Raw genomic sequence first — 26,209 nt, 5'->3', positions numbered from 1 at the left:
ATATGAGAACGAAAACATAATATTGTGCTAAATATGTTTGTGTAAAATCAACCCATTATATAGGCCACATTTCTTTCTTCAAACAAAAATAATCTGAGCTTCAATGTCCGTCTATTGGGTGTGGTGCAACTGTACTGAAGCCTCATACACATTGTCCTGAAGTGAACTTTTGAACTGTGATTACATTGTTGTCACACTTTGTAGCAAATAGATTTCTTTTCAGAAAATATGTGAGTAAAATGTATGTATAATTGGGTTGTTAATGGCACACGTGCTAGCCTGAACAATAAGGAACTATTAATATTTGATAACGGCAATGACTCAATATACATAGAATCGACAAACTGATTGTTATGTTGAAAAAAAGAGAGAAAAAAAGAGGCAAATCTTGAAAACGACAGATCCTGGATTCTCGGAGGAATGTGGAAACTACTCAAGTAAAACGTCAGGCAGAATTTGATCTGGTTTATCAGCCATCGCAAAGATGGAAGGTAGCACCAATTCAGCAAAGGTTATCAAAAGAGACAACATCCTTAATTTTCCTGTTTTTATTACTTTGTGTTATTGCAGGGTTTACATTCCATTTTGTCAGCTTGTCATCTGTCACGGTCTGCCACAACTGCTTCGTATTTGTTTACAGAGTATTTTCTTTGAGGTACTTAAACATAGCATTGTTCAGAAAGAAAATGACACATGCTGCAAACTGGCATTAATATAAACTCACAAAGTAATGCACCATATGTTTCCATTACACTTGATTACTGTGCTTTTTCTACCTGAACCCTCATCGTGCGATTCATTCAGGCTGGCATTATTTACAACACTGGACTAAGATGTCTCTCCTTCCTTCACCTTGTCATGTTTATGTCTCTGTTAGATGTTTTAGGTCTTTGCATTGTATACCTCTAAAGTTTTTAGAGTGTTTTTTGAAGTGCCATGAAGAGTTTAGTTCAGCAAGCATCCTTCAGTCATTCAGGGACACAAGCTCTTTTTGGGGGAGCTGAGTCCAATTGTTTTTTTCTTTTTTTTTTCCACTGTGAGATTGGTGTCTTGTACTGACATGGAGAACATCCAAGCCATCAATGCCTCCATGCCAGTATAGTGCCAGGCAGTGCAGGTGGTCAAAAGGAGGGCCCATAATAAGTCCCGCTATTGCGACAAGTGGCATTCACGGGGCCTGACGAAGTCAAACCACACATGCTGTGTGCTCGGTTACAGACTCTCAGGTTGTCTCACGTAGAGAGTAGTTAGATAAGGATGACTGAACGATGCACGTAGAGGCCCATGCCTGTAACATCAGATGTATTGTTGTCCACTGAACAAATCAAAGACTATGATGCGTCAAAGTTACAGTATGTTGCATTATTTTTGTTATTCTATTGTTTGCTGTAAAGGATGGATATAATAACTTATTTGCTGGGAATTGTACTAGATATAATAGGACATATAATACTTATGGGGATGGGAGGTGGGTCTCAAGTCTTAATAACACTAAAAATTGCATTCAGCAATTTTTATGTTTTGTTTTTGTTTGTTTTTTTAAGAAAAAGTTGCAATTTTTTTGTTTATTTTTTGGCTGCCTATCAGTTCAGGAAGAATTCAGGACATTGCTCTTGCGTATCGCAGATAGGATTTGTCGGCACACCGTCACCGCAGCAAACAGGACTTTGACATAGCAGTCTAATTAGTTTGGATGTGTTCTAGATAGGATGGATAAATGGATTATTTGATGGTGCTGAGTTGATCTACCTGACTCTGTCAAATATAATCTGCTGATAAATATACTGTCTTGTACAAAAAGTTTGTACATAGATTGTACATGGTTTCTTTTTGTATTTTCTCAAATTAAAATGGATGTATTTGTGTTCTAAACCATGAAATTCTGCTTTCTTTATTCAATCTGCAAATTCTGTGCAGTTCTCTGCTGTCGTTGTTTTACTTCTAAAATGGTAATTTTACTCAACTGTAAATTAACAACATAATAGACAATATTTGTAGTGTTTCCATTTTATACTATCATTCAGATTCAGAAGGAATGCTACACTTCATTATCCACAAAACCTTTACAGCTATAACCTCAAGATACTTTGCTAATTATACATGCACAACACATGATCACACATGTTTATATGTTGCATTTTTAAACATAGAATTATACCTGCATCATGTGAGGTATGAAGGTACCAGCCTGACCTGCTACAACAATGCTGAAATGCAAATTATCCTAAAATGTTATTAATACAAATTAATATGGCGATATCAATAATGCAGTGTTGTTATTATTATTATTATTATTATTATTATTATTATTATTATTATTATTATTATTATTATTATTATTATTATTATTATTATTATTATTGTATAAGTAATATGACATTTAAAAGGGCACATTCTTTTCATTTATCAATAAGACACAACTGAATTGTGAACAACTGAACGCCACACAACTGTATTGCTCCTGACCGGTGCAGAGAGAAAAATGTACAGACAGAATTTATCTCAATTGAAACAACAGAAACTTTGCCAAGTTTGGAGAACAATTGGTGGTAACGGTAATTCTGTAGATTATGGACCAGTACCAAAACCTACTGTATGTGTATGGATATGAATTTGGGACTGACTCACTGAGCAACAGGACTGTACGGGGGGTTGGAGAGAAAAAAAAACAATTATATCATGAAAATAATATTTTATAAATCTAACTGAATTATCATACGCTACTTACCTAAAATGGAGGGGCACAGGTGACAACAATGAGAAATGGCAAACCACTTAGGCCGAATCCAAATCTCCACCCATGCTATACAGGCAGCTGATAGGCCTAATAACCTCAGTAATACAATTCATTTTGATTGCCGCTGTAGCATTTCAAACAAGTTACAGGCAAGAAATGGCTTTCTGACTAAGACCACAATAAAAGGCATCGCAATGATCAAGGTGTGATGTAATAAAAGCACTAATTACCTTTTTTTAAGTTCAGCTTCAGATAAAAACAACTTTCGTGTTAGACTGCTCTCTTAAGTATTAGAAGTTTGTTCCTAAAATACACATTGGAATTAAAAAAAAAAAAAAAAGGCCTGTTGGTCTATTTCCCAGGAGGGCCTACTCACAATGTGGGATACAACATTGTACTTATCAGAGACATAAGAAGCAAGTAGGGTATAGTTTTATATGGACTGACACATTATACTGTAAATTGGGAAGAATTACACTGTATCCTGTGGGCCATAGTATAAAGTGTAACTGAAAATTGTGTGTGCATGAAGTAGCTCATTGCTCGCGGTAAGAAGGTAATGTGGATAAGGCCTTTAAGTAAAGCATCTGAGAGCATCTCCCACTACACATGACCGTATTATTTTTACTCTACTACTTTTCAAACACAACTGCATCACGATACACATCAGTGAATTTACTGTGTATACAATAGAGAGGCACTGTAAAATTGCAGCGGACCCAGTGCTTGACCTTGACCATCACCAGGGGAAGCCTGAGCTAAACGTATATTGTATTTTACCAATCCCCACCCTCCGGAGGGGTCGGTGACCCCGCGGTCCAAGTTCCACCGCCGATCCGCTTATCCATTGAGCCCGGCATTAGTCTTGATTTACGTTTACTGACATGCTATTAGCTGCTCCATCACTTTCACCTGTCAGGCTGTCAATCAGCGGGGATCCGCAGTGATGGGTGGGAATAGCATTCGAATCACATCCTGTCCACGCTGGCTCGTATATCTCCGGAGGGACGGTGACAGTGGATGAGCAAAGGACATCATACCAGGTATCTCGCCGCGCTGTCATGTCAGCGCTGCAAATGTTTGTGCATCACATCGGGTTGCGCAGCATCTTAATGTGGATAGGGTTTACAGATACAGTTATTCCAGGGGAAAATGATATATTGAGAAAGTAATCCTCTATCCCCCCCGTTGGAGCTTTAGCATGTCTGAGCAAAGCCTGGCCCTGTGATAAGCATATGATTAAACAGTGCCAAAGTTAAAGGATTTTTAACCTTTATGTAACGCGGCAATTTTCCAACTGAAATAATCTGCTTCCAGATACACTGAACTAAACACTGTGTCACCCATGTCAAGGGTACTGAGATATCTCCTGAGAATCCTTCAAACATCATGAGCAGCACCAATTTCTGAGGTGTTATGATGAGGCAGGATGACTCCTCAGGCATCGACCTACTCCTCTCTCCTAGCTAGAAATCAGTGGACATCTCATATGTCTCTGGGCCCTGCCCGCCGCTCCTCCCTCTCCTCCGCCTCCTCCACGCTCCTCAGCTGAAGTGTGCAATTTCACACTCCAACGTCAAACAGCCGGTCAGGAGGAGAATGTATGACCCACCCTGGCATTTGTCCTCATTTCTCTCCCAAATGTGCAAACACTATTACCCTTGGGTTATCTTAAGTGGTGTGGTGAAGATTCGCAGCCTCTCCTCTCTCCTCCTCGCCAGACACACCATCAAAACACGACACGCGGCAGCGGCGGGGACGGAGCACGGGGTAAAGAGGGAGCGAGGCGGCTGGTGGGGCGGGGGGGTGGAGAGCGATGGAAATGGAGCAGATGTTTGTGTGGCCGTTGATTTGTGGCGTGATAAGGGTGCTACACAGGCAGCTGGAATTGATGGCTTGTTAGTGAGGACGGGCCCCTCTGTGAGTTGTTTTCAAAATGATTGATTTACAATAAAGTGGCTCCGGGTGTGTGCATGCAGGCAGAACTGATGCAGATCGATCCCACTGAAATTGATTGATCAGCCATTTAGCTTGGCAGTGTGTTTACCGAACGAAACCGAGCAGGACTCTCCTGCAGGCATCGCTCCCCCCATAAAGCAAAGGAGAAATGCCACCTCTGGGCCTGTCTCATTGCTTTGGCAGTGGCAGCGAAAAAAAAACAAAAAAAAACGAACAAGCCGTATCAGAATATGAACCATAAAAACGTAATCATACAGTGAGAAACACTGGCATAAACGTTTACGATTGTGTACTTTATTCTGCTATCAACGTGTCCTTCTGCGACTCAGAGATACTATGCCTTTAAAAATAATGACTCGCGCGCTGTATGCAAGGGGAGGAATGCTGTTTTCCTTATCGCGGTGTCACATTGAGACTTTCAGGGGGAGTCACAGAAATAACTAATAACAGTGGATTTCAGTAAACAAGCGGCTCGCTCTCAGTCATACTTAAAGCTGACACAACAACAGCCTTTACCTGTTTTAGTGCCGTTGAGATGACTATCATACATAATGCAGAATAGCCCTCAAGTGTTAAAGTGCCTCATCTATGGACACCGTCTTTAGCAATTTTTCCAAACAGTGCACACAAGGGTCCCCATGTACATTTTATAAGGAGTTGCAGTGATGGATATAGCACAAGGACAATGTTTACCATGTGACCTCTGTGACTTTTCCTCACTTCCCCCCCCTGCCAAAACAAACCTCTCTAACACTCCGCTGAGGACTTAAATCACCTGTCCTCAGACGCCTCATCCTGTTATTTGGATAATTGCCAGCAAGAGCAAGCCTTTTCCATTCTCACGACAGCGTGCGGTGGCACCATCATGTTCCTTATTAACAATTTTACACACTTGGTCGCAGCGAGAGGGTGTCAGGATGCCAATAATATTTACCGTCTGCTGTGCGGGCTATTCAGGGGAGGCTGAGTGTTGCTGATTGCCCTGACAGAAGCTGACAGCACCCAGAACCTGAGATCCCTGCAAATCGACTCAGCAGAGTGTCTTCTTCTCGAGGGCGGTGGGTGTGCCCGTGGCCATGAACCAGGTGATGGAGCACGACGCTGTTAATGTGTTAGTGTGCCTGAGCACAAACAAAGGTGATGTTTGTCTTCATCTTCATCTCTCCACGCCGGCTGACAGAGGGATGTCATTAATACAACAATGTCATCAAATCAAGGCAGAGAATCTCGCACAGCTCACACCTGAAATCAAAGATACACATTATCCCTCTTACCTGTACGGTGCTATTTTATCAATATATTGTTTTGGTTGAGCGTTGAATATAATGGAACTAGATGATGCCCGGCTTGTGGAGCTCAAAGTGCTAAAAGAGTGCGTTTTCAAAAAACAACTGAACAAAAACAGAACATAACCTGGAGACTCAAAATAATTCACAAATCTTGTTGGGAGCACTTTATAGGGATATTCCGGTGTAAGTTTAATCCATGATCTAACACACCGTGACACCGAGTAAAACCCCCCCCATAGTGCATATTTTGCACTATATGCCTCCACCAAGAAACTGCCATCAAAAAGCTACAAATAATGCACAGAACAGCACCAAACTTCAGCAACAGTATAAATAGGGTTGCAGCACATAGTTCGAGGCATCAAACCTCTGCTAGCTTAGCCAGATTGCTATTATAAAGTGAGCACCGGAATATCCCTTTAACATAGGAGCAGATTTCTTCTTACTGAACTACAACAGATATGGTCATCCTCAGCAGAGCTGTAGCCTTAGCTAGCATAGTCAGCTTGGTAATGCTTACATTCAGGAATAGGTCAACACTTCCTTTTGGGTAGTGATTCTATTAGGGGGTGATAAAGGATCTAATTTCTTCTACACTAAACTACACTGGATGATGTCCTCCTTGGCTGAGCTCTAACATTGGCAAGTGTAGCTAGCTAGCCTGTCATCACTGAGTAAATACATACTTCCTTCTTGTTATTCAGTTAGCGGGTGAAGTTGGTTAAAAGGATAGTTAGTTAGTTTAGATATACAGTTTGTGTATTATCATCGGGGTAACCTGTTCATGCTATCTTTATGGGGTTTTATGCCCCCCAAAGTTAATGGTGGGTAAAGAATGGCTGTGTACTGTGTTGGCCGGCACAGAAGAGAAATAAAAGTCAGTGTTCATGCAATGTTACTATGGTGTCTGTCTGTATTTCTCACTGCACTGTATGTCCAGTGTGTGAAAATATCAGAGCTGATAAAATCAGTAAAGATACTCTATGAGAAAAGCAGTTGCCTCAAAATTCATGTTTTGCTCTTAAATGCTGAGAATATTTAAACTTCTAAGAACGTAACACATAATGGTTTACACACAATGGTTCAGCTGGCAACGTGCATCGCACAGTAACAACGATCAAGTAGGCTTATGTATTTAAGAAGTGCATCAGATAAATGTTTGTGGAATGCTTTTTTTTTTTCCTTTGGTGATTTTATTTTGATTTCCCCTGCATCCAGTCTCCTCACACCATGACATCTATCATTACCTACATTTCTTGACCCCCCCAACAGTGTTTAAGTCGTCGCCAATGACTGCAGGTAAGACGAACCTTTTCAATTTGGGGTGAACTGTCCCTTTAAGCTTAAAAAAAAAGGTTATTCTTATCTCAAGTATGATATAGATTGATTTTTTTTCTTCTTTATTCCCTTTGAGAATAAACTCTGTGCTTTAGATGTCATGATGGGTCATTTAGTAAATCAATGAGCTGCAGCGTTTAAAATAATTTTCCAAAAGAGCTGGAAGGCAAGATAAATAAAAAAAACGGCTGTCTCGCGGATTATTGAGCCTTCTCAGTCAATCCATCCAGTCTGTAAAGATTTCCATAACATTGACGTGAAAGATGTTGACACCAATTATCGCATTTCCCTTTGACCCCCGATGATTTCACTAGAGGTGTTAAACATCACATTCAGGCACAAACTCACACATGCACATTGTGTGCACACACACCCACTGGTTACACTGCATCACGGCAAACATATCAATATCAACGTGCATGAGAGAGACGGTGTGTTTGTGCATGTGACTGAGACAGAGAGCGACAGAGGGAGAAAAAGAGAGCTCCAAAGACTGAGCCACATCCCAATTCAGCCGTGATAATAGTTTCCATGACAATGAGGCATGCTCGCCGCATCAGTTGTGGCCCAGATAAACAGTGATCCTTTACGAAAACAAGAAGGTCATTACAGCAGCTTGTCAAATCAATGCCCAGTGTGTCCAAGTTGATTAAGACATCTCCCCTCAGCTCTGACACTCCGTCAATAGCAGCAGGCGCACAATGCAGTGGCGGGCGGGCGGGGTGGTGGGGGTGATGTCTGTGGCAGGGGGGGATTTGTGTGTGTGTGTGTGTGTGTGTGTGTGTGCGTGCGCGCACATTTGGGAGGCCGCTCCCATGCACACATACACACACCTACGCAAACACACGCACAGTACTCAGATGATTGGAGTGAAATACCCATCAGTCAGGGAGCCGAGGTGGACTAATGATTCCCTGTGCTGCCTATTAGAACTACATGACAACTCAATCCTGCTCACGGAAAGAGAAATGGAGGAGAGGGGGTGATGGGATGGGATGGGAGGGGGATGGGGGGGGGAGGGGGGGGGGGGATGAAGAGACAGAGGAAGAGAGCGAAGAAAAGAAAAAGTGACCTTGTAGCAGCATCATTTGAGGCTGAATTAAATTGGCAAGAGCAGCTAATCTTTACCTGGGGGCGATTAACAGAATTAAAGGAGAACAACAAAGGCACAGGGGTCGGCTTTTCTCTTTCTTTTTTTTTTTTCTTTTTTCTGGCTGCCACTGCCATTTGAAATTTGTGTTAAATGTCCGCTTTGGAAAAGTTGGTGGATCTTCCTCTCAGAGACCGCCGCTGATTGTTGGATTTTCTACCTGGCGCAAACAAAAGCAGGCCCCTCGGTTGAGGCTGTCATTACAACGGGGGATTCATCATAAAATTGAATTTGTGTTCTCAGTTCTGACAGCTTTGGTTGCCTTAATGCAAATGGCCATTCTGATTATACTCATGATACATTATTGTTCTTGTTTTAGTATTCGGTCAAAACTGGAAAGTTAGCTCTGCCAAATTCAGTCTCACGATTCTTCAGAAATGCAGTGAAAAACTTTTGTAAAATAATGGGATGCTATTAGTAGGAAGTGATTTACTTCAAGTTTAGCCTCTGCACTCGGTCTCATAGCCTCTCTCTTCTCACAGGCTAATCAATATGTTTGGAAAGGCGAACAAGGTTAGGCCTATCAGCTTGTCTGAGAGAAAGAAAAAAAAAAACCAACCCATTGCTAATACCCAAATGCTAAGGTTCACGGCTGATGTTTACCCACACATGGAAGAGAAGCAGCATAACAACCAATAAACCTTTAGCTCAGGGACATTCAGGCTGACTCTAGTGAGTGGCTCAATATTTTGTGCTGTCGGAATTAAATCACCATATGCATATTTGAAATGGTGAATGATCTGCGTGGTTGGCTGTGAGAACAACTCTGAAGTCAACATCCAGCAGAGAAATGATTGTCTACATACTTAGATGAACTGTTTGTCCGCCATTATGTTCCAGAGTTTGTAGATGGTTGACGCTTTGCTGAGAGTCCCCTGACACAGCCATTCTTTATGTTTAGCGCTAATCAGCAAACACAAGCATGCTTAAGCAATGCTTAATGCGAACAATTAACATAGTAATCAACATGGTCAAAATTATACCTACTAAACATCAGCATGATAACATTTACATTGTTATATATTGTATATATTTGCTATATATATATTGTTATATATATTATTGTTACATATTTTTGTTAAACAACATGACTTAGACATCCGACACATACAAACATGACAGTGGAAATTAAATGTTTGGTTGATGGTGAGAAACATTTTGGATAATTCATGTGTTGTATATACATTTATATACATTTTTGCTCACATGCAATTTGTAATATGCTATCAGGTCAAAGCTGCCGTCCAAACAGAGTGACCTTGATTGGTCGGAAGGCATTTATTTGCATGAACCCATTCAACAAGCCAGGTTAAGCAATAAAATACAACACGTTCTTTGCAGTGCCCACGTTGTTTCCACATTACGACTTAAAAGCTTGTGATCATATGAATTCACATATGACAAAGGACTTCCAAACTCTGAAAATGGGACCATCCAGGGGGGATGTGAATACATTATTAGTCTAAAGACTAATTTTCATTTGACACGTTTCTTTAACAAATCTATAAAGTTACTACCAGTGATGAATTTGAGCCTTTCACTTTCACTCACATCTACTAGACCACAATTCCCCATTTGACTGGGTGAATTAATCCAATGTGATTACTACTCCTATGAAACACATTTTTTCCCCAATGATATTTATATACCTTTTATCCATTTAAAATGTTGCGACAATAACTGGCGACTTATCCAGGGGTGTGCCCCGACGTCACCCAGTGTCAGCTGGGATCGGCTCCACCCTCCCCGTGACCCTGAAAAGGATAAGCGGTTTCAGATAATGTATGGACGAATGAATGTCACGACAATAAAGAAGACAACTGAAGGTGAATAAGTTACCTTTAAATGTTTTCCGTAGAGAGAGGAACAGCATACTTAAAACATGAGCTTCCTACAACTGACCACCAATATTACTTCCATAAAGAACCACGCCGGCTGCAGTAAATAGCCGCTCACCTTCAGAGTTTTCATGATTCAAGGATTTCATTTGTGCTAAGCCGTACCTAGGGGAGGCGGGCTGGATCTCCATGTCTTTAAGAATTGGCCCCAGAACAAATCTCCCTCACCTTTTCCTCACAATTAGTCACAGCCGGGTATCAAAAATCGACTGCCTCTGTATGTCACTGTCACCGGCCAAGGCCAAGTCGAGCCGTTTGAGAGGCTGCCCTCCAGAGGACCCCAGAGATAGGATCGGAGCGCCGCAGGAAATACCACAGAGTCTGACACGCAGCACAACACACTCCTCCCTCAGGTCACACACTGCGGGGCCCACACCGCGTGTATTCATATGAAATGTATGGACATTGTTTACAGTTCAGAGACATTCATGGGAAATACAGTCTTCGTGGTCTTGATGCGGGGAACGTAATTTCCACATGCACAGCTTCCCATGCCGCTCCACAATGAGAGCCACACACACTGCAGCCACCAGCTCCACAGGGAGTGTGATATCATTGGTAGGTACACATCACTTGGCTCAATGTACAGTACGCTGTTTGTTTAAGTATTTTCCCATACCCCAATGGAATTGCCCATGTGAGAAAATCATCCGTCTCTCCTGAGGGCCTTTTCTTGCTCTTGTTCATGTCCAGCTGTCAGATAAACACAGCACGCCCAAACACACACATAGACGCAATCAGCATTTCCACCCTCAGGACCTGGTAGAGGAAAGAGGCAAATGCCAATATTTCAAGAAATTTCCTTTGAAATGTTTGATTGTTCAAGTCTAGCGTGCAAAATCGATGGCTGATGATTTGTGTCATGTTGAGCATTAGCTGTAGGGCCCCGAGGGTGCGAACATTAAAATGCAAACATAACGTGTCCTCTGCCATACCATCCCGTATAATTACTGTATGCTCTCTGCCAAGTGAATATTGTTGTTGTTTTAATGATGTAGCTGAGAAGAGAACACGTCGCTTTTAATATTCGTCTGGCATCATGCAGCCATTGGGAAAGTACTGCATTTTGTGTGTTTGTCTGTGTAAATGTGTTATTGTCAAAAGACTATAAATCAGGAACAAAGAGTCAAAATCTCGCTCAACAATTGCATCAAACAGTGTTCCACTTCAAAACAAAAACAAAACAAAAACATGTTGCATTGTTGTTGTACAATATTTAGCACTGACACTGACAATAATTAATATTCATGAGAGTGCGACTTTGCAGCCCCTCAGGATGGTTAAATTAATTATGCTAACAGGGTCATTTAACTGCTTTATTCAAAGCAAGCAATTCTCGTGCAATAAATGACACAATAATTACGCACACAATCTAACAAGATGACAGTGACAAGTGGAGGAGTGACACACTCATCTCCATAAAGTACAAAGAACACATTTACACACACGCGCGTACACAACAAACAAGAAAACCTGAAGTAAAATCCATACAGGCAAGATGAAAGAATAACCAAAAAAAAAAAGAAAGAAGGTTTTACATCCACTGCAGCTTTTCACCCTACAAGTAGTAAATATGATTTATTACCGCGTGTTATTATTTAGCGTTATTCATCTTCTCTGTCAGTGCACACAGAGGGGTAATAGAAATGCCAGCAAGGTGGCTGATTTACTTAGTAAAATTTTCATATCAAGGTTTCGCGAGGCATGATTGGAGTCTGTAAGAGTAACGGGAAATCATACATTATGTAGGCGAATCTGACACGACCTTGAGACTTCCCAGCACAGACCATATATTACCATCGGAGCGACCTTCCTGTCCCGAAGATACATCTGATGTGTTTAAGGCTGTTTTACAATGCATTAGGAGGGCTTTACATGTGCTGAGCTCACTTTATTTGCTCATACATTTCACAGGAAGAGTTTAGTGTCAGGCTGATGGGGACCATTCACGGCGACGGAGTCACTTGTCGAGACAAATGACCCCGGGCGGAAACAGGCCAAGGCGCCAGGTAATGAGCATTTCAAAGCAAATTCCCACTTTTCCCCGTTTTATTTCCCTCCAATACACAGCGCATTTACTATTCAGCGAAGCCTCGCCGATTCCCGCACATCATGTATTCTCACCTGCTGCGATTGATTGACCCGCATCTTGAAGACGGAGAATAGATATAATTTTTCCCACCAAGTGATGGGGCGTCAGGATCAATATTCTCACTGTTGGTTAAGCTTTTGCAACCTTTACAGCATCGGCTCCGATCGATCTCTCTCACATAATTGTCCTCATTTTCAGATCAAGTTATTTTCTTTCCTTTTGTACATGCCAATGACATTTGGAATGTCTCTCAGTTGAGCTACATGACCCGTTGAAATATGTGAGCTGAAGGGCACAAAACGCAGATTCATTAGCCTTTTACATTTATTGTCCATGTCTCCTTCCTTTTACTTTTCACTCCTTTCCCATAAACATGTGGAGAGAGTGGGGCCACGCTGTATTTCCATATAAAAAGCCCCATAATTATAGGGGGACGAAGACGGTTGTTCCCCTTATCGGAGGAAATGATAAGGGAGTACCAGGCCCTGTGAAAGAACAGAGTCCATTTTGATATAATTGGCAGTGGAATTATTTATGACATTAATTGCCACATTATCGACTGGCTGTCAGCTCCTGTGTCAGTCTGTCCATCTTTCTTAGCAGAAAGAGCCAGCTCAGCCTGGTGCCCACTGACAAGCTAATTACTACACCACAACCCTGTATGACAAATGTTACTCATCTAAGACCAGGCCCGGAAATAAGGGCCACTTTCCACTCCCCCCCCCCCCCCCGCTTCGGCTTCTCTGGATCAAGTGAGACAGCAGTGTGCTGCCAAATGTCTTCAGGTGCAGGAGGGAAAGAGTTTGTATGTCAGACGGAGAGGGAGGGAGGAGGGAGGGAGGGAGCGGTTTCTAGAGCCAAGGGGACAGTTAAATCTAAATCTCACCCCGTCCTGTTTGCCGCGCTGCTATCAGTGGCCGGTTGTCACTCATAAAGACAAGTCCTTTTTTTCTCACTCTGCCTCCTTGTAAATTTGCATTAGCTCATGCCAATCAGTCATCAGGCTGTGGGCTGATGTTTAGTGACGGGGGTGATTGGTCCTTAGTTCTTTTGACAGTGAGTCACACACTACTGTGCCTTTTGGGGAGGTGAATTGTGAGTGCCACCAATGTAATATAGAGCGTAGAGAATATACATTCTGTAAATACATTTTATGGTAGTCATCATTTGAAAATGTAGCATGATTGAGTCACAAAATTCAGTGTTTACTATATAAAATTGCGTTCATTTAATTACTATTATAAATTATTTTTCTCACACACGCAGGGTAGAGGAGATGGGTGAAGGGGCTGCCACATATGCTACGGCGGTCGGCGGTGTTAAGGGTCAGTACCTTGCTCATGGGCACCTCGGCAATGCCCAGGATGTGTACTAGCATTCTCCAACTGCCGCCGCTATTATGTTTACAGTTAGTAAAGAGGTGGTCACTGTTGCCATTTTGAACTAACAAAACACTGAACAAAACTTTTATTTTTAAATAATTCCAAAATACTAGCTATGATGTTCAGTGATATTTGTAGAGTTGTTTCGCCTGCATTTAAAAAATTAAATAATTTAATGTAGGTTTACCTATTTATGCATATACCTTATACACTGCATTGTGAGAAAAGAAAAACATAGAAATCAAGATTGAACGTCTCACCTTACCAATGTGACTTCACCTCATGCTTAAAACCTGACTGAACAAAATGCTTTAACAAAATGTTTTATATGTTAAGTATTTGGATGTATCGTGTTCGGTTACCGCCATGGTCACATTTCATTTCTAAGATACTACAAACAAAGGCAACAACAGAGATTAACTACTGGTAGTGTGCACAGACATCCGGCCAGGGCTCAAACAAGCATGGATGGGCATAGAAAACATGTAGTTACAATTATTGTTACATCTTTTTCATTTGAGTGCGCATTCACATAGACACACATACATGCTAGCTGCTCGAGCAGCCTGGAGCGCTTCTACAGCAGAATGTCACTGATCTGCTCTGATGAAGTGGCGTGCCATTTGTTCAGCCAGGAAGTTCCCAAGGAGCAGCGGCAGTGACTGAGCTCAGGGTCAAAGAGGGCATTGCCTACAGGTAGATCTGCGGCTCACACCTTAATTAATCTACCGTCCATGACGCCAGGCATCCCATTCATCCCCTCGCATGCGCAAAGGCGCACGTCAAGCATATGCCAACCCGCTTCGGCACTCCCCGCCCATCCCATAATGCAGTTTGTGTTGGTGTGGCAGCTCGGGATGCGTCCCTGACGAGGATAGGAAGTGACACACACCAAACTCGGTGTGTCCCCCAGCCAGCTCCGGTGGCTCGGGGCCTGTCAATTCCAGCTCCATCAGTGGCACTGGCTCAATGGCAGTGCCTGTGACACATGTCACAAAGTTTTAAATGTCTGCTCTTTTCAGCAGGATGGCTGGGCGCGCGCCGCAGCCAGGGGAAGGATGACATTTTGTGTCGTGCGGGGGGGAACTTGTTGTGGCTCCCCTCTTCCTGCCTCCTCCGGCTGTCAGCCCCAGTTTCCTCTGAGCATATCAAAACACAGACAAATAAACCTTGTCATTTTGAAACGCCGGCACTAGTGACCAGGCTCCTGAACGGCATGTCAGCTGGAATATGGTCACACAGTCCTGTAGGAAGTGGTGTGTAACCACATGCAAGCAAGCATGCATACTCCCGCACGCACACACTCTTGTGAACTGGCCCACATGTTTAAGCTAATAAAAAGAAAGAAATAAACAGAGAGAGACATAGTGGACAAACATTGCATTGGGGCTATCTCTGACCTTTCCTTCATCGGTCTGTGATGAAGTGGGAATCTATCTGCTGATTGACACGCTGGATTGAAGCTCGACATGGTTTCTTTCAAATCCCAATTACAGCCTGCCTCTCCTCTCAGCCTCATCACCATGGTTTATCCAGATACTTCACCTCTAAAATCAAGCCACATGACCTGACATTAGATTAGACAGTCTGTCTTTTTTAACCACTTCTGCGAGTGCAATGACGAGTAACAAAGGGCTGTTAAAATGCTGATTGGCGCTATTGATTGGCTCACAGGATAAAATACTAGCGTGATGGAGATTTGATTATTAGGAAACAGTGTATTGTGGTGGCAGAATGGATTAATGCGAAGGCACTGGAGTACCTTGAGCTCTTTATCAATCTGACAAGAGACACATGTTAGTCGCACCCGTTTAATCACTCGAAGACATCCAGCTATTACAGGTTTACATCGGATCAGCTGTAACACATCATTCATTCGTGTCAAAATTTCAGACTGGGTGCTTGGCTGGAGACCTCTAAATAGCATGTTAAACAATGGCAGCGCTTTAGCTTGTTGCTGTTGTTGTGATAAAGGATTAAAACCAAGATGACTATAAAATGTTAACATTTGAAAAAAATAATGCATTTGAACACACTTTGGAGTCAATATGACATTTTCTGAAGATTATGTCTTCTGGTTTGTTGTTGACGAAGGGTAATGCCACCAATTTTCACACTTAAGTGTGTTTACAGGTCTTGAAAAGTACTATATATTAAAAAAAAACAGTATAAAACCTTTAGTGGCTCCAGAGGTAGCTGCACATAATCAGATTAGTAATGTTGTTGCTCAGTGGCTAAATTGCATTATGGGTCATGCAGGCAACAGGTTTTGAAAAAGAAGACGAATGGATGGTATTAATAAGGCTGTACTGATTCTGATCATTTGCTTTTAATATGTTCATAATGAGTACAGTGTTTTAGGAGTGCAGTGCTAAACCTGTGGTTGTTTTTTTATTACCTGGAGCCTACATTACCCAAAATGCATTTTAGCCAATGGAGGAAATGTATCGGATGACATTTGAAGCCACAGAGGCTTTATACTGTTTATTTTAACATATGTGGAAGTACTCCCAGAGACTTGTAAACACACTTAAATGTGTAAAATTGGTGGAGTTACCCTTTAAGCTAAAGGAAGAAGAAGCACAGTGGGAAAGGCAAAACAACAGAGATACAGAAATGTCACCATAATAATACACAATGATATACCTGAAATTCACGACTCTGTAATTAAAGCTAATATTGGAATGTTTTTGGCTTTAAAATCTGCATTTGATACATTTCATCCATTAAATAATCCATGTGCTAACATATACAACATACTCGTTACAGAAACTGACCAAATCATTGCTCAGGTGTCAGGCGAAGAGGCACAAAGTTCAAACTGATTCAATAAAAATTCATCCAAACACAAAGAAGGAAGAGCATTCTGCTCGGACTGAAAACCTGGTGGTATAAACCCTTTTCTGTCAAGTTCTTTGCAATGTCCTAATGTTTCAAATGGCAGCTATGTGAGTGTGTGTGTGTGTGTGTGTGTGTGTGTGTGTGTGTGTGTGTGTGTGCGTGCGCGCGTGTGTTTGTGTAAAAGAGAAAGAGAATGAGAGAGATGAGTCCATGTCAGGCCCCAGGTGTGTGACCGTCACCCCTTTCACCCTTGATTAGTGGCGGTAGTGGACGGGTGATCCATCATGGCTGTCAAAGAAAAGGATGCAACTGGCCGGGTCTGTTTGTCTGTGACTCTGTGTGTGAGAGAGACAGAGAGCGAGAGAGAAAGAGAGAGAGGGGGAAAGAGAAAGAAAGAGCGAGAGAGAGAGAGAGAGAGACTGTCCTTGCGTGTGTTATGTGTGTGTCTGGAGTTGTGTGGCTGCTGATGCTTACAGGCAATCATGTCAGTGGGAGTGTCATCTCTGAGTCTGACTGGAAGCTGGAAGCAGGGAGGCAGAGGCAGACCAGGCTCAGCAGATGTAACTATGGGGCTGGAATATGAAGTTTAAAAACTACGAACAAAAAACATCAGCCTTACGTAACCACGACAAAATCTTTTGATGAAGTTTTTTTATTCCAGTGGGTGATCAGGTGACTCAGATATCACCAGCGATTTTAATAAATAAGAGACTGGTTGGATCTCTTTTTTTCCATAACTTCCACTGTCATTCATGTCCGTCTTTGTGCCTCAGCAGCTGTCCATCAGAGTTGGTCGTTCCGGATGAATCTGTTGCCCTCTGAGTGTTTGCCATAGTAGACGTAGCGACACTTGGCGAATACACCTAAAATAAAGAGGAAGAGATTCAGGTGAGGTGCTGCTCATTCTTTCAAGGAGACACATTATGCTTACTTTCACGTTCATCAATTCATTTAGAGTGACTTGCCAGAATAGGTCTACATGTTGTAGCTATGTGCCTGTGGACTTAAACCTATTTAACTTTCAAGACCTTTTCCATGCAGGAGAACACCCGAGGACATGAAAAAAAACAAAAAACAAAACAAAACATAATAGATCTGCTTTGAATTTAACTAGAAAACAAATAAAATACACATGGACTGATTGACCCATTCACATCTGTCTATATTCCTGTAAAGAATGCAGTGACTGTACTTCTTGAGTGTAGAGATCGTGTTCCCAAATTCCCAAATTGTGTGCCAGTATTCTCACCCTGTAGGTCACAAGATAAATCTGAGGGATTGCCAGGTGGTCAGTGGGAAAGCAGAAAAAAAGAATCAGAGCAGAGACAAAAGCAGAAAAGCTTTGTTTTAAAGGGGTATCAAGCCAAAAAAGGTTATTAACTCACTATAACTTCATACGCAGGCCTCTGTGATTGCTCGCTCTTGTAGATATTGGCCAAGTGTGTAAATATTGATGAGTCTTTTCCTCGTGGAACACAGAGTGAGAGAACAAAAAGTTTACAGCAACCCGGAGCATTGATTTGCAAGTCTTGAAAGTAAAGGTTATTTGCTTGTAGTCCAGTCATGAAGGCTTATTTAGACCTTTTCATCTACTGCAGCTTGTTGCTGAAAGTGGTTGCTATGTACGGAAATTCTTAAAATGCAGACCGGGTCACTAACAATAACTTCATCTGAAGATAAAGGAGAAAATCGGCAACCACAGAATGATGCCAACGCGGGGTTTCAAAACACTGAAAGCAAAGCTCGCAAATGCATTCAGCGTGTTCGTTCGAGCTTAAGGACTCAGACGAAGAAGTTTTAGTGAGAAAAGCTGCATGTAAACAAACCCGTGTTACTGTGCAAAAAGAATCCACCGGGCTGCTTCAAATGGCAGGACTGAACAGGGTCTGCTCGCGGTCGGGGATGAGAGGTGACGCTGGGAAGGATGAGTGTCTTCCTCCAGAGAAAGACCGACATGGCCTCGGGGCAAAGTCCTGATGGTAACAAGCTCACAGCCACCCACGTAGGGTGCTCCAACACACACTGGACCATCACAGCCAGCAATTATCCAGCTATCAGCAGGCATGGGTGTGGCATTCGGGGAGGAGCGGTCCATGTGCATTTGTAAGTAATCGGTTAATAGAATGTTCTAGATAATACAGATCAACTGAGCTGAGAACATGATGCTCCTGGGTACCACTGCAATATCTCGTTATGATGCGCTAAATGAAGATTTTGCTTTCAGTCGATACGTCTCACGAAAGAAAGGCCCGATCGGGAGCAGGCGGCGGCTTTGAAGACGGTTCTCTCGCTTATCATCCAACAGGGTGCAGTCAAAATGTCATTGCTCTCCTGATGTCCACTGAGATTCAACAGCTGAAACGAGTCATAGCATACAAAGAAACTCACAGAGAAGTCAGCAAGAGCACCGTCCACAGACAGGAATATATGTCCAATTATATTAAAGAAGTGTATGTAGGTTTTCTACCTATTTTACAGTGTGAGAAATGTGAATTCAGCAAAGGTAAGCTCTTGGAAATACGTCTAGAGAAATCATTTAATCAGAATTTGTAAAGTAGAAGTGACACGACGATGAATCCAAGGTGGCCAGCGGTGCCTTTTGTGTTGTTGTTGTAATGAGAGGTGTTCCCGGGCCAGGCTGAGGGCTGCCCAGACCCTCCGTGACTGGTCTGCTCCGGCTCTGATGTCACGGCGCTCCCGCTGCCACTTGATGAATGTGGCGGACCGCAGCTAGGTGTCACCTCTCGCCAAATGAGGCAAGGACAAGTGGCATTAGTGCTGTCAATGATCCTCTGACAGCAGAACAGATACAGCTTTTCGCCGGGCTTTTTTTAAATAGACATCCAAGTGCGTTATGGTAGAGGAGGGAGGGAAAGGGGTGGGGTGCTGGTGGGGGGGGGGGGGGCACCAGGCCAGAGACAGTGCAGGAAAGGAGAGACTTATGGGAGAGGCGGTGTCGCAGAGGGATGAGGGGTGCTCCGAGCGCTAAGTCCAATCACATAATCCAAAGAGACATTGTCAAGGGCGGGGAGAGAATGGCAACTAAGTGACAGAAAGCAGAGACGGGGACAGAGATACTGGTGCCATATTAGTGCCAAGCATATTCTGATGCCACCCTCAATTCTAACCAAACCTGACACATCGCTCTCTTTCCCCCACTCTCTCTGACTCTTCAAAGTAGGCAAGTCACACACACACACACACACACACACACACGGGCACATATAAAGTACGCAGACATACACACAAATACACACACACCAGTCCCTCGCAGCAGTAGTGGGTGTTCTGTCAGGCAGAGGAGCAGTACAGCAGCAGCAGCAGCAGCAGCGGCGGCGGCGGCGGCAGCAGCAGCCCACAGGCCCGAGGACAAGCTCAGTCAATCTAAATCTGGACTTTGTAGTGGAGCAGTGCTCATTTCCCCTCATAGCCCAGCTACTTGAGGTGATCCAAACACTGAAGTGTGAGGAGCTGTCACCTCCGATAAAATCCGGGACCAGCTCCATGCCTGCCTGCTTCCTCGGTGTGTGAGGGATACATATACGTGTGTGTGTGTGTGTGTGTGTGTGTGTGTGTGTGTGTGTGTGTGCTGTGAGGATGTTGGGGCAGGGGGAGGAGAATTCCAGCTGCCGTGATTTGCCTGGGGATATAGGTGCCACGGCTTGAGACCGGGCTTGACACCACAGGACTCGGGGTGTCTCGAAGCGCTCTGATCACATGGGCGCCGGGGCCTTTCACATATTCACAGTTTACCCGGCGAGAAACTCACTCTCTCCAGGAGCGGGGCCCTTAAAGAGATTACCCACTGAGGTACCAGAACCGAGGCGGCTCCTATAAGATATTACCCTAGAGGGGATATATTTGTAGGTTGCAACCAAAGCCTTTCAGAGATAACCTTCACAGATGAAGGAACTAAAGCTAAAGGCCCCTCAAGCCTTCACACTCTGCTGAGCTCGTCACCAGCCCGTGGGGACGGAGAGGGATTGGAGGGAACACATTCGGAGATTCTCCAGGACCAGTCGGAAAAACTCTGCCGTCGTGTGACCTGTAACTCTCCAGCAGCGCTTTAAGAAAAAAAATAAAAAAATCAAGCCATAGATGTGATCAAAGGAGAGGAGGAGTAAATAGGGGATTGAGCAGAACAAAGAACAGGGATGAGGTCTGTTTCCCATTGGGTGAAGAAGTGCACGAATGTGTCTCTTAATTTTCTGCACAACCTGGCTTGGGCTCCGGATATATTTCAGCGTTACATTAAGCAGTGTGTTTTGTGCATAAACACATTCCAGTTCGCCGCGTTCCCCTTCACAGCGAGAGCTCGCTGTTATTACGAAGAGGAACCAGGAGAAAGATGGGGTGGTTAGAGAGAGAGGAAGGGAATAACGAAGCCACACTCGCTCTTACATAACGCCTTCTGAGGCCACGCTCGCGCCTGTGGGGTTCCGCCTGATGAACTGATAGTTAATAACGAGTGGTACAGTGCCAGAGCCAGTAGTCTACAACATCCTCTGTGTATCCTAAGCCACGGATGAGCACACTTGAATCAACACCCACACTCTCAACCATATACACATTATCGCCAACCCCGTACACACTTTCATCTCGTGCGCGCGAACACGGCACGCAGGGAGAACAGTGGGGGCAGCCATTAAAGTGACAGATTAACAAAGTGATGTGGAGGCTAATGTTTCCATCATGGCCTGGTGGAGGAACAATCAGGCCTTTGTTCTGCATATGTCACGCAGCACCTTGTTGTTTTTAAGGGGAGCAACCAACCCTCCTGTCTTTATTAAAGGGCCGTGCAGTCCGTATCTCGCATCTTCCTCGCGGTGAATGCTGCAGCGTGGGTTCATCGTCAAACAGTCTGGTCTTTTCAGAGCTGATTACCCAAAGCATGTGTCCTCTCCGCGGGGGCCTGATGGGCCACTCTGCCACAGTGTGAGTGAGCCAGCTGTACAAAGCCTCCAATGTACAGCGCTCCGCTATGAAATCAACACATGGCAAGGAAAGTTTTCCTAATGAATACATCGTTTTTCTTCATAAAGTATGAACAGTAAGCGCAGGGTAAAAAAAAAAAACAACTCTGTTAATTACAATGAGTTCTGTCAAAAGTGCATTCAGTGATGCTCGTTGCATGTGTTGATGTGTTGTTGCATGACCCTACTCAGGAAGTGGTGGCAAGGGTCAGAGACTAGAGGCTGGGCTTGTCTCAGAGAGCACAGATGACAGAAAATAAGAACATGGTAAAAGCCACTGCAATGAAGATCTTTGCTATATATCAAAAGGCAAACTGTCGGTGTCGTCTTTGCTATGCTAGATGCAACAAAACTGCAAAGCTGATTCCAAACAAGGGAAAAGGCAACCGAAGCCACACGAGGTGATACGCAAAGTTGTGCTCTGACACACTTTTAAATTAACACTAACTGTTGAATAGCAGTCAGCTGTGAAATGGGTGGGAATGGGTCTGACATTTCTCGGTTTTGCATGCATACGGGTCCCAGCTTTCAAATAACAGCTGGGTCCAGGTAGTATATCTCCACAGTGAGGACCAGTGAGGTTAACTAAAGATATTTCAGTGTTTGCAGAAACTCCTACTGAACTGTCTCCTGGGTCTCTAAGCAGAAGTTTTTCTCCTAAAAATATATATTTTTTTTCCGCTGGATACTGTGTGCCTCAATTTTCCAACACATAAAATACTTTATAATTTAGTAGAAAGACTGTCTGATTTCATCCAACTGAACAGATGTCTCTTTCAAAGCTTGCCTCTGTTCCACCAGCCTCAGAGTATCTTTCATATGCTGTTTTTAGAAAGTTGAAATGTCATAGTGTGTAAGTTTATACTTAGAGAACATCAGTTACCAGGACCAGTAGATCACAGGGATGGGAAGTGTGAGTTAGGAAAGTTAGGCTGAGTTCTGCTACCCAACTGAAACTGATTGGTCTGCGTCGTGTTGCAAGTAAGATTTGCAAAGCCCAAGAGAGTGTGGCCGAGACACTGCATCATCCCGGCAAGTAAAAGTTTGGTTGAGGATGAACTAAGGACAAAATGTTTGTGGTGCCAATCAGGTGTTGATGGTTTGGTCTTTTCTACATCGTTATATGCCCCTAATTTTAGGTGAACATCTGTGGCACTCGTTTTGAGGCACGTCCCGCAACATCTGCACTAGTTGGCCCTTGTTGACACCTCTCCGCCAAATGAGCATATGGAATCTTCGACGGAGCCCATCAGGTTGAGCAACCAAAACAACGCAGCGTCTTTTGCAACTTCCTGTCGGACATATTCTGGATTAGAAGTGGCTATAATGGCAAAAGAGTGGTTAAAATTATGGTCTGTATTAGCAGTCAAGAAGTCTCCTAGTTTTTTTCAATGACACATACAAACTACCACCACCTGGTGGTATGGAGAGTTATTTCCTCTCAAGGAGGCATCAGAAAATACTGATTGGCTTTTAACTCTAGTCTTCGCAGGGTGTTCATGTGAAGCTTTTTAGTGACGGCAAAGGTAACGCGAGGCATCCCAACAGTCGACCTTTGACGCTACAAGTTCTTTAAACTCGGTTTAGTGTGTCTGGTCTCGAAAATTAATCTCACACACAACACTCAACAAGGACTTTGGTTTGTCTGAATGTACTTGTAGATATTACTCAAAATATTAACTCACTTAGCCTGCTTAAAAACTGCATTCAATCAGCCCACACACAATTGTCGATGCATGCTCACACACACGTACAAGAGAGAGAACGAGTCAGAGAGGGGCGGGAGATGGAGTGGGTTTAATGATTGTTCCCTGCATACAATCAGCTTGACTCTTTTCAAGGGCCATCAATATGTCACAGAAAGACACATCCAACGGATGTAGCTTTTAACATCAAGGTTATCTATTCTCGGCATGAATCCACTCCCTCCACTCCCAGTATTCTTGCCCAGCCTCCTTCTCACATCCATCCTCCCCTCTCGTCTCAACTGCTTCCACTCTGTCTTTCTCCTTCTCCACACTCTTATTTTCTCTCTTCGTTTCCTCTCTCTCGCTCGCTTTTTCATTCTGGTTGTTTGCTGCATTTTGTATTTACTTTTTTTTTTTTTTTTGCTCCGCCTCTTTTTCTGTCCGATCCTTTAGTTTTGGTCACTTAGCCAAAAATTCCATCAGTGCTGCCATCCATCAGAGAAAAAAACGCAATGAGAAAAAAAAAAAAAAGCCAATTAACAAGGCAATTACACTTACACTCTGTATTATCTCCAAAGGCTGAAATAACACTGCTGGGCAGGTGGGGGATGGGGTCAGATGGAGCTGAGGGCAGGCATCCATAAGAGTTGGTGCGAGAGTGACTTATGAGCTTGGGGCGTAGGCTGCTGTGAGCCAGGGCTATTATTGTGGACACGATCCATCTCCGGCTGTCCTTTTATCAGTTCAGCCCAACGTCATGAGATGGAGTCGCCACCTCCTCTCTATAGGGAGGCCTGCAGATAGATAACCCCCCTGCGTCCCATAAACCAACAGCCAGTGGACTGCGATTCAGCCTACTGAGAGTCGAGCTGGCACACACAGCACATTGCCAAGGAGAGAAATGGAATTGTTTCACTTAGTATTGGTATGCTGGATCTGAGTGCTAGTGTTAGCATTTTCTAATCTGTTTATTCTTCTAGTAACAGTGCAGCTGGAAGTGTTTGCTCACAGAATCAAGACATTTGAGACCAATCAAATACAAACTGAAATCAATTATGTAACCAGGCCTAGGCTGGATTTGGCACCAGCATGGTGCCAGCAGGAATGTAATGTAATGCAAAGGCCATGCAGGACATGTTTGCTCCAGAAGAGTATTTCATCCCGCCATCCAGCAATGACTACTTTAAAACAAATGCAGAAACCACAATAAACTGTTAAAAGTGTTGTACTTAGTTAATTTCCCAGCAGGCAAAGCTGAATATACTGTTCTGCTGAGTCAAGCCACTACCTGTGTGACTTTTTTTTTTTGTAGTTTATTGCCATTTGTAATATGTTAGCAGAGAAAATCATGCTCTGCTCTGCGAACAAACCTTTAATATGAAATAAAATCAAAGCCAAAACACCTACTCTACCCATTAATCTATCTTCTGTTGTACTAATGTATTTTCACTTGATTTACCAGATTTTCTTTATTTTTGTTAATGAGAGAGCAGCAGAGTAGCTGGCAGCTATGATGTATTTTATTCTATAGAGATTGTAATGCAGAGAGAGAGAGATGCTAAGGGATATTTATAATCACTTAAAAGTCCCTGTGAGGTTTACCGTTTCAGTGCTCATATGCCACTCTGGACGAGAAGGTTTGTTATTAAGCAGTAAAATATCCTGCCTCCATTATGGACATATCTTTTTCACAAGAGTTTGACAAAGACACATTTGAGGGATAACTGCAAAAAATGGGTGCTTATGTAAATATCTTAGGTAAATAAGAATATCTCTGGAAATTGTTTTACTTCCCAACATCGGCATCAGACCAAAAAAAGCTAGCATCAGTCAGGCTCTAGTGAGAGGTGAATTTGTTGTTGAAAAATGGACTGGTTGGTATTACCTGCAAAAAAAAGTTGAAAAAACACAAACTATAGATACTCTAGCTTTATAGATACTCAATAATACATGCATACATGGACAGTATGTGCATGTATGCATGCAAACGAAAGAGGGTGAATGGTAGCTGAAAACGCAGAGCAAGAGGGAACGTCACTTAGGTAAAACATATTGATGGCACCAATATGAGGAGCATCTCATTATCATTTTTATGACGCACATTTCTCACAAAAGGAGCGAAGGCTTAATACGACACGTTGGAACTAACGCCATCCTTACTCCATCTTTACCCCACTGAAAGACTCCCCTGTCGATTAGTTCACCATTCCAACAGCCGCGGTGTCACCCGTCTCTCTCGGGCCACAAACTTAAAACGCCTGCGCGTAACTTTGAAAATGAAAGTGACATTTGTCCTCTCGCAATAAAAAATATTTAGTCCATTAAACATAAATAGCTGTCATTATGATGCATGCCCTGGGCTCGGGCCTTCCCTGTTCCCCTCCTGGCTGTTTACTGCGGCCAAACAACTGCAGCGCCTGCATGTTCTCAACTTCAGCGTATTGATTAAACTTTTAAATAGCTGCCATATAACCCTGGGACATCAGGAAGATTAATTTGCGTCAATGTTCATCTGTAATTCATTAGCCATTTATACTCTCCACATCCACACACGCTATCAGGGAAATGCGCCCCATTTTTCACCCAGGCAGAGGCTGGGGAGAAGGCAGAGAGAAAGAGGGATGGAGGGAGGGCAGGGGAGACAGGAAGGAGAGGATTATACTGCTTACAACGAGGGAGCCACTCTAACGAGCTGCAGCACTAAATACAGGACAGTGAAACATCCAGCAGCTTTAAGTAAATACCAACAAGTGCATGCTTAAATCTGCTATTTTATGGGCGTATAAGGAACGTTTCAGTTGCCGAATTGATTATGATTTGTGGCAATAGTCTTGGCTACGCCTGTCCATCACGCAGGAGAAA

At 43.1% G+C, this 26,209-nt stretch overlaps 1 protein-coding gene across 3 annotated transcripts in view; it reads right to left on the bottom strand.

The window, feature by feature from the left end:
• Positions 1-15,642: 15,642 nt before the first annotated feature.
• Positions 15,643-26,209, bottom strand: part of lrmda (leucine rich melanocyte differentiation associated) — a 222,283-nt gene continuing 211,716 nt past the window's right edge. For 2 of the 3 annotated variants that reach the window (XM_037124392.1, XM_037124391.1), the window contains 2 exons: positions 18,072-18,151; positions 15,643-17,549 (listed from right to left, as the gene is read on the bottom strand). In XM_037124392.1, the coding sequence (XP_036980287.1) occupies positions 17,433-17,549; positions 18,072-18,151 (197 nt within the window). In that variant the 3' untranslated portion in view covers positions 15,643-17,432. The remainder of the gene's footprint in view (positions 17,550-18,071; positions 18,152-26,209) is intronic. The other variant, XM_037124393.1, reaches the window with a different exon arrangement.

This window comes from Acanthopagrus latus, chromosome 15, assembly GCF_904848185.1.
Source record: "Acanthopagrus latus isolate v.2019 chromosome 15, fAcaLat1.1, whole genome shotgun sequence".
NCBI lineage: Eukaryota > Metazoa > Chordata > Actinopteri > Spariformes > Sparidae > Acanthopagrus > Acanthopagrus latus.
This window is presented reverse-complemented; position numbering and strand designations above follow the sequence as displayed.